The sequence below is a fragment of the Uranotaenia lowii genome, chromosome 1 (genome assembly GCF_029784155.1).
Source record: "Uranotaenia lowii strain MFRU-FL chromosome 1, ASM2978415v1, whole genome shotgun sequence".
NCBI lineage: Eukaryota > Metazoa > Arthropoda > Insecta > Diptera > Culicidae > Uranotaenia > Uranotaenia lowii.
In genome coordinates, this window is record NC_073691.1 from 154,082,018 (window position 1) to 154,095,433 (window position 13,416).

General features: G+C 42.8%; 1 protein-coding gene across 4 annotated transcripts in view; it reads left to right on the forward strand.

Annotated features, from left to right (window-relative positions):
- Window positions 1-7,471, forward strand: part of LOC129740592 (calexcitin-2-like) — a 195,356-nt gene extending 187,885 nt beyond the window's left edge. For all 4 annotated transcript variants that reach the window (XM_055732293.1, XM_055732296.1, XM_055732294.1 and 1 more), the window contains exon 8: window positions 770-7,471. In XM_055732293.1, the coding sequence (XP_055588268.1) occupies window positions 770-880 (111 nt within the window). In that variant the 3' untranslated portion in view covers window positions 881-7,471. The remainder of the gene's footprint in view (window positions 1-769) is intronic.
- Window positions 7,472-13,416: the final 5,945 nt, after the last annotated feature.

Sequence of the window (13,416 nt, forward strand, 5' to 3'; positions counted from 1 at the left end):
GGAAATTCTAGATGTGTGGAAAGAATTTGGTCTCTGAACTCGCGTTGGTTCACCTCCATTTTCGTTGAATCGAAAAACACGACTTCGAGTTTTTTATCATGTAAACAATATACATCAATGAGAAAATGTGCAAAATTTGGTTGATTTTTACTCAATGGTGAAAAAGTTATGCCCTATTAAATTTGTAGCAATAATTTCGCGTTCGTCCTTTATTTACTGATAATTTTTAAATAAGATTTGTCTTGATGTTCCGAAATTCCAAACGCGTTTTTCTCGCTTCGAGTTAACTGACTCACGATTTTCAAATATTACATGGGATCTGTTCCAATAATTCATAAACAAACAAATTTGACACATTTTTGCTTGTTTCGAATGACACTGGATAACGATAAACGAAAATTCCAATCGGCCCACGGTGCTTCTTTACAGTAGGCTCTTCATTTACACGGTATGAAATCCTTCGTTGACATATGGAACTTGTTAATTTTCTCTCAGAAACCGTAGAAATTTGTAGTTTTTAGATAGTAGGCTTCGCCTGAACACACTCATAACTAAAAGCAATGAAATTAGCCCTTTTCAAAAATCGAATGATTTTTAAACTAATCTTTTAACGTTGGCACCAAAAATGCTTTCAGATTTTTCACGGTCGCCATGTACGGGTACCACAAAAATTTGAAAAATACCCGGAACAATATTTTATTCAAAATATTTTTTGGCAACTATTGAACCCTAATTCAATCCTGCACTTTTTTTTTGCTTTTATCCACAGGGCAACGAAGAGGTCGACCGGGACCAGTTCGCCGAGTTGTGGCGCGAGTACTTCTCCTCCGACGATCCGTCGTCACCCGGAAACTGCATCTTCGGCAAGACATCGTTTTAACGCCGTGGCGCCACCAACCACAACAAAGAGGAGCAGCAGCCAACGAGGACGACGTGATTGGGTGATGACCCGATCACTATAGTTTTGTGTAAGGGTTCTGGAGAGCTCGATTTTTTCTCAAAAAACATTGGCCCGAAGGCAAGTAGCACACTCTTTTTCGGGTGTGAAACGAGAGTAAGAGAAACAAAAAGTTATGGCGTTAGCGCACATTTAAAGGATTTAAGAAAATTTTTAGCAAACAAAAAAAAAATGAAGATCAAATCACATTCAACTACGTCAAATTTCGATTTGTTTGGGAAGACATGTGATTCGAAGTTAGTAAACAAAATTTAAAAAAAAAAGTAGACTTTTTTGCCGTTTTTCACTTTCCAGGGAAATCGATTCCTTGTTGTGTAGAAGAAATACCGGAAACAAAATCAAAAACCATGTTTCCAATATTGAACTTTATACATTATCGATCGTTGTAGAATAAAGAAAAAAAACATTCAACAACAACCAGACAAAAAAACACACTCAACCCAAGCCTGAAAAAGGAAAAAAAACTGTTCTCGTTCTATCTGGCAGAGGAAACTCTTCATCGGTCCTGCAGCCAAAATGTAAGACAAAGTCAATTTTTGTGAGATCAAAAAGTTCTACCTACTGTGAGAGACATTCGACTGACGACGAAAAACTCAATCAAAGTCAAAGAATCGATTCAAACCAGAAATTTTTCGCTTGTTCGATCCAGCTATGATTTTTTATTCCGAACATAAAGAAAGTTTCAAGTTTTAAAACATGTTTTATTTGACTATTTCAATAGATTTTGCTTGGGTTTTAATTTTTTTTTACGAATGGAAATGGAATGTGATGGATTGATATTTTTTTAACAATAGATTTGTAATTTTTTTAATTCATTAATTTATCATCGGATTATCATATTTTTTCAATCGATTCCCACGAGGAAAATTTTCAGATATTTCTTGAACATATTTCGCGTGGATCTGAAGTGAAGGAGTCACGACTCAGGGGCAGGGGATCGAAACCGAAATCATGCAGCACCCGTCACAGTATGAATAATATCTCGGCAGCCATCTTCCATGGGAATGAATGTATGTGGAGCAAAAGTTTAAGATCCCCAAAGTGATTGCCATTGCCAAAGATGCCAGACCAAAGTTGAAGGGAACCGAAACATAAGAAGAAAACTTCAAAAGTTGTCTTGCTACCGAGTGTTGCTTTTTGTCGCCACTCTCAACAAGTTTCAAATTCCAGTGGAGATGATTTCAATTTTTTTTCTCGGGTCGTTTTCGGTCATGAAAAATGAAAAAAAAACGTGATAGTATAATAAATGGCTCAAGATGTGGACGATTTATCACTTGGACGACTTTTGATAGGAGCTCCTCTAGAGTCCATTTTATGGGAGATGCATGGCCATACTTTCGTTTTTCTTGGTCTGGATCATTTATGTCACAGGATGCAACTTTTTGGAACCTCTACTGAGTTTGACAACCCTGAAACTGACGACCGATAATGTCCCATGGAAAATCAACTGTCTTGTGCTGGTTATTGATAATCCCAAAAAAAAATTTTTTATCGAACATTCACTCTGATTATTTGTCCCACTTTAACTTGGCGAAACTAGTAAAATTATTGAAAAAAAACGTTTTATGCTGCTCCAATATTCTAAGTTCTGCTTCTGAGTTCTGACACTCAATTTCTGAGCTCTGACTGTGAGTTCTGACACTAAATTCTCTTAGAAACAGTTTTGGCTCTGAGTTTTCGAATTTATGGTCTCACACTAAGTTCTGACTCTGAGAAAAACTCTGAGAACTTATTCTTAGTTCTGACCTCTGGTCTCTGATCTTGAGTTCTGCCTCTGTGTTTTGACACTGAGTTCTGACTCTGAGTTCTGACTCTGAGTTCTGACTCTGAGTTCTCACTCTGAGTTCTGACTCTCAGCTATGATTCTGAGTTCTGACTTTGAGCTCTGACTTTAAGCTCTGACTCTGAGCTATGATTCTGAGCTCTGACTGTGAGTTCTGACTCTGGGTTCTGACTCTGAGTTCTGATTCTGAGTTCTGACTTTTAGATCTGACTCTGAGTTCTAACTCTTAGTTCTGACTCTGAGTTCTGACTCTAAGTTCTGACTCTGAGTTCTGGCTCTGAGTTCTCACTCTGAGTTCTGATTCTGAGTTCTGACTCTGAGTTCTGACTCTGATTTCTGACTCTGAGTTCTGTCTCTGAGTTCAGACTCTGAGTTCTGTCTCAGAGTTCTTACTCTGAGTGCTGACTCTGAGTTCTTACTCTGAGTTCTTACTCTGAGTTCTGACTCTGTGTTCTGACTCTGAGTTCTGACTTTGAATTCTAACTTTGAATTCTGACTCTGAGTTCTGAGTCTGAGTTCTGACTCTGAGTTCTGACTCTGAGTTCAGACTCTGTGTTCTGACTCTTAGTTCTGACTCTTAGTTCTGACCCTGAGTTCTGACTCTGAGTTCTGACTGTGAGTTCTGACTCTGTGTTCTGACTCTGAGTTCTGTCTCTGAGTTCTGATTCTGAGCTCTGACTCTGAGTTCTGAATCTGAGTTTTGACTCTGGATTCTGACTCTGAGTTCTGACTTTAAGTTCTGACTCTGAGCTCTGACTCTGTGTTCTGACTGTGTGTTCTGACTCTGAGTTCTGACTTTGAGTTCTAACTTTGAATTCTGTCTCTGAGTTCTGAGTCTGAGTTATTACTCTGAGTTCTGACTCTGAGTTCTGACTCTGAGTTCTGACTCTGAGTTCTGACTCTGAGTTCTGACGTTGAGTTCTGACTCTGAGTTTTGACTCTGAGTTCTGACTCTGAGTTCTTACTCTGAGTTCTGACTCTGAGTTCTGACTCTGAGTTCTGACTCTGAGTTCTGACTCTGAGTTCTGACATCGAGTTCTGACTCTGAGATCTGACTCTGAATTCTGATTCTGAGTTCTGACTTTTAGTTCTGACTCAGAGTTCTAACTCTGAGTTCTGACTCAGAGTTCTAACTCTGAGTTCTGACTCTGAGTTCTGACTCTGAGTTCTGATTCTGAGTTCTGACTCTGAGTTCTGACTCTGAGTTCTCACTCTGAGTTCTGATTCTGAGTTCTGACTCTGAGTTCTGACTCTGAGTTCTGACTCTGAGTTCTGACTCTGAGTTCTGAATCTGAGTTCTGACTCTGAGTTCTGACTCTGAGTTCTGACTCTGAGTTCTGACTCTGAGTTCTGACTCTGAGTTCTCACTCCAAGTTCAGACTCTGAGTTCTAACTCTGAGTTCTGACTCTGAGTTCTGACTCTGAGTTCTGACTCTGAATTCTGACTCTGAGTTCTGATTTTTAGTTCTGACTCTCAGTTCTGACTCTGAGTTCAGAATTCTTACTCTGAGTTCTTACTCTGAGTTCTGACTCTGAATGCTGACTCTTAATTCTGACTCTAAGTTCTGACTTTGAGTTCTGACTTTGAGTTCTGACTTTGAGTTCTGACTCTGAGTTCTGCCTCTGAGTTCTGACTCTGAGTTCTGACTCTGAGTTCTGACTCTTAGGTCTGACCCAGAGTTCTGACTCTGAGTTCTGACTCTGAGTTCTGACACTGAGTTCTGACTCTGAGTTCTGACTCTAAGCTCTGACTCTGAGTTTTGAATCTAAGTTCTGACTCTGTATTCTGACTCTGAGTTCTTACTCTGAGTACTGACTCTGAATTCTAACTTTTAATTCTGACTCTAAGTTCTGAGTTTGAGTTCTGACTCTGAGTTCTTACTCTGAGCTCTGTCTCAGAGTTCTTACTCTGAGTGCTGACTCTGAGTTCTTACTCTGAGTTCTGACTCTTAATTCTGACTCTGAGTTCTGACTCTGAGTTCTGACTCTTAGTTCTGATACTGAGTTTCGACACTGAGTTCTGACTCTGAGTTCTGACTCTGAGTTCTGACTCTGAGCTCTGACTCTGAGTTCTGACTCTGAGCTCTGACTCTGAGTTCTGAATCTAAGTTGTGTCTCTGAATTCTGACTCTGAGTTCTGACTCTGAGTTCTGACTCTGAGTTCTGACTCTGAATTCTAACTTTTAATTCTGACTCTAAGTTCTGACTTTGAGTTCTGACTCTGAGTTCTTACTCTGAGTTCAGCCTCTGAGCTCTGTCTCAGAGTTCTTACTCTGAGTGCTGACTCTGAGTTCTTACTCTGAGTTCTGACTCTGAATTCTAACTTTTAATTCTGACTCTAAGTTCCGACTTTGAGTTCTGACTTTGAGTTCTGACTCTGAGTTCTTACTCTGAGTTCTGCCTCTGAGCTCTGTCTCAGAGTTCTTACTCTGAGTGCTGACTCTGAGTTCTTGCTCTGAGTTCTGACTCTGAGTTCTGACTCTGAGTTCTATCTCTGAATTCTGACTCTGAGTTCTGACTCTGAGTTCTGACTCTTAGTTCTGATACTGAGTTTCGACACTGAGTTCTGACTCTGAGTTCTGACTCTGAGTTCTGACTCTGAGTTCTGACTCTGAGTTCTGACTCTGAGCTCTGACTCTGAGTTCTGAATCTAAGTTCTTACTCTGAGTTCTGACTCCGAGTTCTGACTTACATTTTAACTTTGCGATCTGGTTTCGAGTTTTGTCTTTGAATTCTAACTCTGATTTTGAGTTCTTTCTCAAAATTTTGACTCCTATTTTTCATTTTGAGTTCTGACTCTGAGTTCTTTGATACTGAGGTCCAACTCTGAGTTCGGATTTTGAGTACTGACTCTGATCTCTGACACTGAGCTCTGGCTTCCTGACTTCCTCTCGATGACATCTTGTTCTCTGATTTTGAGTGTCCTCACTGAAATTTTAGTTTAAAGTTATAGATTTTTCATTTAACATTCTATTATTCATTTTTTGGAATTAATGCTTAAAAATACTTACAAATCGAGTCAATTAAATGACATTTGCATTTAAAACGTCTTAAAAAATTGATCGTCAAATTACTCAACGACTGGTATAGAAAACTAAATCAATTCATCGTACCCTTGAAAGAACGAGAATGTGTTTTATTGATGGATGAGAACAGAACTACAGATAACAAAAAAAAACAAATTAATGTGTAACAAAGGGAAAACTCGTTAGTGTTTAGTAAAATGTAAGGACACATGTGATCCAATGAGGGGGAAATATACTATAAATTCAAACTATTATATTTACTTCGCTTGTTAAAACAAAAAAAATATCCACTACCTGAACTGTTTGTGTAAAATCAACTTTTGCAAAACCTGCAATCCACAAATAAAAAGTGAAGTTTGGTGGTTAAGATCAAATTGGAAATCAAATTAATGCATCAATAACAGCAATGAAATTCGAATAATCCACATATCGATGTTTAAAACTTTGAACACACTGCAGAAATTATCAAATAAAATCATGTTCAAGTGTCATATCAGTGAATTCAACTCGTCAAAACGAACCTTTCAGACCGGATGAAAAATTTGGGCAGTAAATCCCTACCAAATTGAACTTAACCACCAGAATTTAATGATCAAAAAACACCATTTGCTCTTACTCTCAATTAGCAGATTGTTGTCTTTCTCTTTACTCTATCTTTCTCTAGCTAGTGCATTACAATTTCAAACAAGAAAAAAAAATGATTGACTCAACACGAGGAACGAAAAGAAAAATAATATATGGTTAAATTCTATCATCAACCTATTAGCTGCTAACTATCTCTATTTTCCTGAATCGGCACCATGAGGATGACAAAAAAAACAAGAAGGATAGCCGCAAATTGGATCTTAAAAGGAAGCGAAATCGAAAGCGAATTTGCCAGACATAAACTATTCGTCGAGACTCAGAACCATACATAAACATGGAACATGTTAGCTTAAAAATAATGTGTGTTGGTATGTTTTTTTTTATTTTCTTCAATTTTTGCACAACTTAAAATATTGATTAGAAAATGATTTATGGTTGTTGTTTTTTAATGCGATTGTTTCACCAAAACACACTTGCTTTTATTCGTATTTGTTAAATTTTCGATTTACCGTAAACCTGAATACTTTAATTGAAAAAGTTTTATTCTTTTCTGTTTGTTCACTGAGGCGGCACACCTAAAAAATTGGGTATAAAATAAACGTTTTGTCAATTTAATTTAATTTAAGCAAAATCAGGCTTTCTTGTAATTTCGAATACACACACACAAACTCAAACATATTTCAACATTCGCCCGTGCAACACGATACAAATCGAATATATCAGTAGAATGTGGAAAGTAAATATGTGACCAATCAATTTGAGAAGCAAAAACAGAATCGCAAAAGTTAATTCTTCACTCAAAAACCGGAAACGGCACCTGGAAACAAGCGCATATCGCGGAAAAACATTTTCCTCAACCTGAAGGCGTGCATAAAGCAAACATTTTCACAGAATTTTTCCAACACACACACATATGACCTCACATACATATGATCAATAAACGTTTGGATCGGGGGGGAAAAATGATATCAGCAGAAATTTGAAACCAGAAATGCTACAACCACATCATATTTGCTGGCATAAAATCGCATCCAATTGTACTAAAATGGATCCATATAAATGTTTGAATGTTAAATGAAATAAACAGAAAAAAACAGTCCAATGGAGATAAAAACTGAACGTGGCTTATTATATTTTGGGTTTTTATGATGACAGTCCCTGATTGACTTCTTCGTTTGTAGGAAATTCAGGGCTGGAGATCCAAGCGTAAATGATTAACTAAACTGGCTGATCCTGATGGACTATAAGGTAACATTTTTTGATCGCTCCAATCGGTGAAAATTCCAAAGAAAACATTTCAATTCAACCGAAAAAAATATTTTTTACAGGTTTTTCAATATTTTTTCACGAATTTCAAGTTCGGAAACAGTAAATTCGATCATTTGGACTGGAATTTATTTATTTTATTACAAGACGTCATAAATTCCACCTGAGGCCTCTGGTCATCATTCCCATTCGGACATGCATCGAAGGCTGTAACCAAGATGGGAGACCAAGTCCGCGCTTAAGCGCTCATCGGCTAACTCAATTTCGAGTCAAAACTCAAGCATATACACTAGATTGCTCAAAATTTGTATGGGAAATTTAAAACCTGTGAAATGCTTTGCGCTGCAGTCTTAAATTGATCCTAGGCCTAGTACAAGGTCTCATGCCAAATTTGAGCCAGATCGGATCACGGGAAAGGTTCGCTCAATAAGCCTGAAGTTTGAATGACTGTTAATAAGTCGGGGCGCTCGAACATATTGACGCCTAATTTACAGTGGTGAATTCCACCCTTAAAAAAGTTAGCCGTTTTTTTAAGCCTGATTATTTCTTTACCTTTACTCTCATCAAAATGCAGTCTTCGGATGAAATATTTGTCATAACTTAGGTTTTGAGAAAATTCGTATTAAAAAGGAATCGGCCGAAAGGAACCAAAGCTATCGATAAAAAACTGGTTTTTCATGTTTTTCCTGATCAAAATGTCTCAAGATCTCATAAAACCTTCAGGCTCGTTGAGCGATCTCTTCCCGTGATCCGATCTGGCCCAAATTTGGTATAAGCTCTTGTTCTAGGCCTAGGATTAATTTACTAGGCACTCAAATATATAATCTGCATCTTGTTACGATTCAAGACTAAGGACCTCTCCTCTGACGACTCGAGGTTCGGCCTTTACTCGTAACTCGAAGCTCGCTTGGTTTGTATGACTATCGTGCTCTTCGCCCCTGTTCGAGACCACAGCAAGAGACCAATAACCTCCTCTCTAACGACTCGAGATCTGGGCTCTACTTGATTTGGCTCTGGGCCCCCTCCTCTTCGCTATCACAGCACACGTCCGGGACTTTACGAAACTACTCGGATGATTCCCGGCGAAGACGTCATCCTAAACTGACTCGAGTGACTCACCTGCCGACGACGTGAGAGTACTCTACCCGAGGGTATTCCGCGGCGTAAATACTCTTCCCCCTACGAGTTCGACTGAGAAGAAGGTCAAGTCTTATCCCCGCAGTTTCCGTCGTAGGGAGTTTCCAGCTAGGATCAGACGCACACTACTCGAATGCTCCCCGCCGAAAGGGAATTCTACTCCGACCGTGGTCTGGTCTTTCTCCTTCCTTTGACTTGCAACTTTGGAACTCCGCAACGTGCATATGTTTCCCTCTACGAGTTCGACTGCGGAGAAGGTCTTGTTTTATCCCCACAGTCTCCGTCGCAGAGGGCGCGTTCGACTCGGATACTCCATGACGGTAACGTTGGAGGTATCCCACATACAGACACGCGACGTACCAGGCAGCTCGGCATACGCAGAAGGTAGAGTCTCATCTTTGTATGCTTTACTCCCCGACAAAGAAGTCACCGTACACCGGTCGCGGACTGAATCCAACTCTTCTGCAGGCCGTCATGATCCGGGTGAATCCATCGCTGTTCAGTGTTCACGCGTCCTTACATATCCTCCACATGATGTTGTCGGCTGTCGTGTCTGGCCCGCAGGCGGCAAGCATGTTAGCGCGTACCCCTTCGAACCTCGGACAGTTGAACACTTCGTTCTCTGGTGTCTCTACTGTTTCACCGCAGGTTGGGCAGAATGGCGAGGCCACACGTCCAAACCGATGGTGGTGCTGCATAAAGCATCCGTGACCAGTCAAGAACTATGTCATGCAAAAATTCACCTCTCGATGTCTCCGATCCATCCAGAATCCGACGTTAGGGATCAAGCGATAGGTCCACCGGCCACGTTCTGAGCTGTCCCGCTGGTGCTGCCAGTTGGACATCAAGGACTCTCTGGCCCGCACATCGGGCATGTGCCTGTGCTCGTAGCAGAAGATACCTTCCTCTACCAAGACCGAAATGGGCAGGACTCCCACCACAACATCAGCAGCTACCGAGGACACCGTTCGGTATGCGCTGATCACTCGCAGGTTCATCAGCCGCTGCACACTGCAGAGCTTTGCAGATTACACTGCCTTTTCAAGGCTGTCTTCCAGGCTGCCACTCCGTACCGCAAAATTGGACGAGATCACACTCGCCAGGACCCTCCTTCTGCTGCAGCTGATCGCCGAGTTATTCGACAAGGCCCGTGAGAGAGCTGCTGTCGCCATTGCCGCTCTTTTACAGGCGTAGTCAGCGTGGGTCGTAATGCTCTGCCGGTAGTTGATTATCTCCCCAGGTTCTTGATTGCACGCTTGAATTCGATTGCGAACGGTCCATCTGCAATCTTCTCGATTGTGCTGAAATCAGTGATCAGCACCATCTCTGTCTTGTGGTGAGCCAGACGCAAGCTATTGGAGCGCATCCAACTTCCACCTTCTCAATAGCTACTGTGGCGAGTAGCTGGACCTCTCCGGTGAACCCACAAGTCTCACTTCCGTGGGGAGCCGTAGTCTCAGCAGTTCGTCGTAGACAATGTTCCACAATACCGGGCCAAGTATCGATCCTTATGGAACCCCTGCCGAGACACTCACTGTTTCCAGTCCCTTGCTGGTCATATACTGTAGTTGGCGATTAAAGAAGTAACACTCCACCTTCCTAAATACAGATATATGCCGGAATCCTCATATGAATGAGCGAAGACGCAATCGCTGCCCAATTGACGCTGTTGAAAGCGTTCTTCACGTCAAGAGTGACCATTGTGCAGATCCGGTCTCCTCTCCTCTTCTTCAGTCTGGCTTCATCTGCCCCTTCGATGACACGTCGAATGACATCCACCGTACTGCGGCCTTTCCGAAAACCAAACTGTGTGTCGGATAGTCCATTCGTACTTTCGGTGTAGAGCTGGATCCTGCTCTGTACCACATTCTCACAGGAGGCATTACGGACGATATGGTGATGGGTCACCTTCTAGCTTGCCCGGTTTTGGCAGGAGCACAAATCGCTGCCGCTTCCACACGTCTGGGAAGACCCTACCATCCACGTACTGTTGCAGTGATGACCGGAACATTTCAGGATGTTCCATGAGCGCGGCTTTCACTGCTACCTTAGGGATGCCATCCGGACCCGGAGCTTTGTTCAACTGAAGGGACTTAGCGATGTCGCGCAGTTCCTCCAGCGAAATCTGTAGCGGCTACAGACGAAAATCCCGTTGACCTTGGCTATCACGAAGCCTTCCTCTCCAGCAGACACCACCTCTTGTATGGGGTATCTTCCTGTAACCCTTATCGTGACCAGTTTGGCTTTATCGGTTTCCCAATTACTGCCATCTGAGGTCCTGCGATACGGGTCTGCCACTAACGCCACGTCCAACTTTTCCTCAAATGTCATCTGCCGCAACAGCTGGTGTGCTGAGTGGCAGTGGTTGAGGTTGAGCTGAACCGCTTCTATCCCCGCGAAGGTGCAGCTGTCGCCTTTTGGAAGGCGGGGCACCTATGGTTGCCAGCTCTTTGTCCTCCACCGCAGTGGCGGTGCTCAGGGCTCGGATTTCCGCAGCTTCGCCAACTATCTCCTGGGTAAGCGCACTATACTCCGCGCTTTTCACCGTTTAGTCACGTCGGAGTTCGAGGATCATCTCGCCGGAACGTGTTCTCGTCGTTCTCCTTACATCCTCTCCTAGGCCCACCAGTCTATCGCTTGTCCTCATCTGGCGGAGGACAAGCGCTGTAGGAACCTTACGGTGCCTTCACCACCAACGCCTCCTCCTTGTCCCTGACCCGTTAGGGTTTGGGTTTGGACTTGGGTTTGGCTTTGGCCTTTTTTCTTTTGCGTTCAACCGTCTGCCACCCAGTTGGCGCTTCGGGAACTTGGCCTTTCCCTTTATCCTCTTTTACGCCCGGATCCTGCCAAACCTTAAGATCCCGGGCACGCTTTTTTAGGGCTCCTGGTTTCGACTCTCCTGGAGACCCTCTCTGTTGGTAGGGGAGAGGCGGGCTATATGCGCATATTAAGGAAAGCACTCATTTTCTCCCGTATTCCAATAGATAGTATTAGCAGATGTGGGAACGCAAGGAATAAACGTGACTTGCTTTTAAGAGAGTTCTAACAAGAGTGAAAATTTTATTGATTGGTTACGCCTAGCTACATTTCTAAGATTGCTACGATCATCATAGCTAGATCTGTGCTTACTATTCTTATACTACTCCTTAAGCTGATCTATTCATTTTGATATTTTCAGGATACCCATCTTGATTCGATTCCGCTCCGATTTGAACCGCTGCAAGTGTTTTGTCAATCCGTCAGCAACTTGTTGATCAGTGCTCACGAATGACAACATCACAGTTTTGCGATCCAGCACGTCTCGGATGAAATGGTGCCGGATGTCGATGTGCTTCTTCCGAGGTGTGTATCCAGCATTTTTTGCGATGCAAATGGTGCTCTGGTTGTCGCATCTCAGCTCGATTGCTTCCGGTTGATCGAATTGAGACAAAAGTCCGGATCACTAACATGCTTCTTGTACGGCAGCTGAAAGTGCCATATATTCAGCTTCGCAGGTCGAGAGGGCCACCGTAGTTTCACGCTTGCAGCACCAGGACACGGCTCCGCCTTGTAATAGGAAAATGTATCTGCTTGTGGATTTCCTATCGTTGAGATCTGCCGCCCAATCTACGTCGGAGTAACCGATGAGTTTCGATTCGCCTTGCCTCGTATACCGAAGCTTGTATTCCGCAGTTCCCTTCAGGTACCTCAGCAGATGTTTGACGGCCTCCCAGTGTTTGAGAGCGGGATTGGTGTTGAATCTGCTCAGCTTGTTGACGGCAAACAGGATGTCCGGTCGGGTACATTGTGCGAGGTACATCAGGCTTCCGACGGCTTCCTGATAAGGGATTTTCTTCAGCTGCTCCGCTTCTTCGGGTTTCGGTGTTGGTTTCTTGGTAAACTTCTCTCCGGTGTTCATCGGGGTCGTCACAGGCTTCGCATCATCCATATTGAAACGTTTGAGTACAGATCTAATATATGCTTTCTGGTCCAGCATCACGGAATCTTTGGTTCGTGTAACTCTGATACCAAGACAACTTTTTGCTGGCCTGAGATCCTTCATGTGGAAAACGCTGCTTAGTTTCTTTTTGAGCTCATTTTTAGTTTGATTGTCGTTGCTAAAAATGATGAGGTCATCCACATAGATAGCAACAAAGAGAATTTTGCCATCTTTTATCCGGTGATAGAGACATCGATCGTACCCTGAAGCCTTCAGATCCATCTTCTTCAAAGCTGCGTCTAGCTTGATCTTCCAAATCCGGCTGGATTGTTTCAGGCCATAGAGCGCTTTGTTCAAGCGACACACCTTCGTTCGGCTTGAGTCTTGGAAGCAGGGGGGCTGCTCCATAAAAATCTCCTCCTCCATATCGCCTTGCAGGAAAGCGGTGATGGCGTCCATCTGGTCCACGTCGAGGTTGTGTTTGGCAGCCAGGGCAAAAAGGTACCGGAGCGAAATATGACGGACAACAGGAGAATATGTTTCGTCATAATCCACCCCCTTTCGCTGCGAGAAGCCCTTTATAACCAACCTCGCCTTGTAACGGTCGATGTTCCCGCCTGCATCGTGTTTCGTCTTGAAGATCCATTTGCATTTTATCGCCTTCTGACCTTCCGGGAGATCCGTCAACGTCCAGGTGTTGTTGCTCATCAGGGCCTCGTATTCCTCGACCATCGCCTTCTTC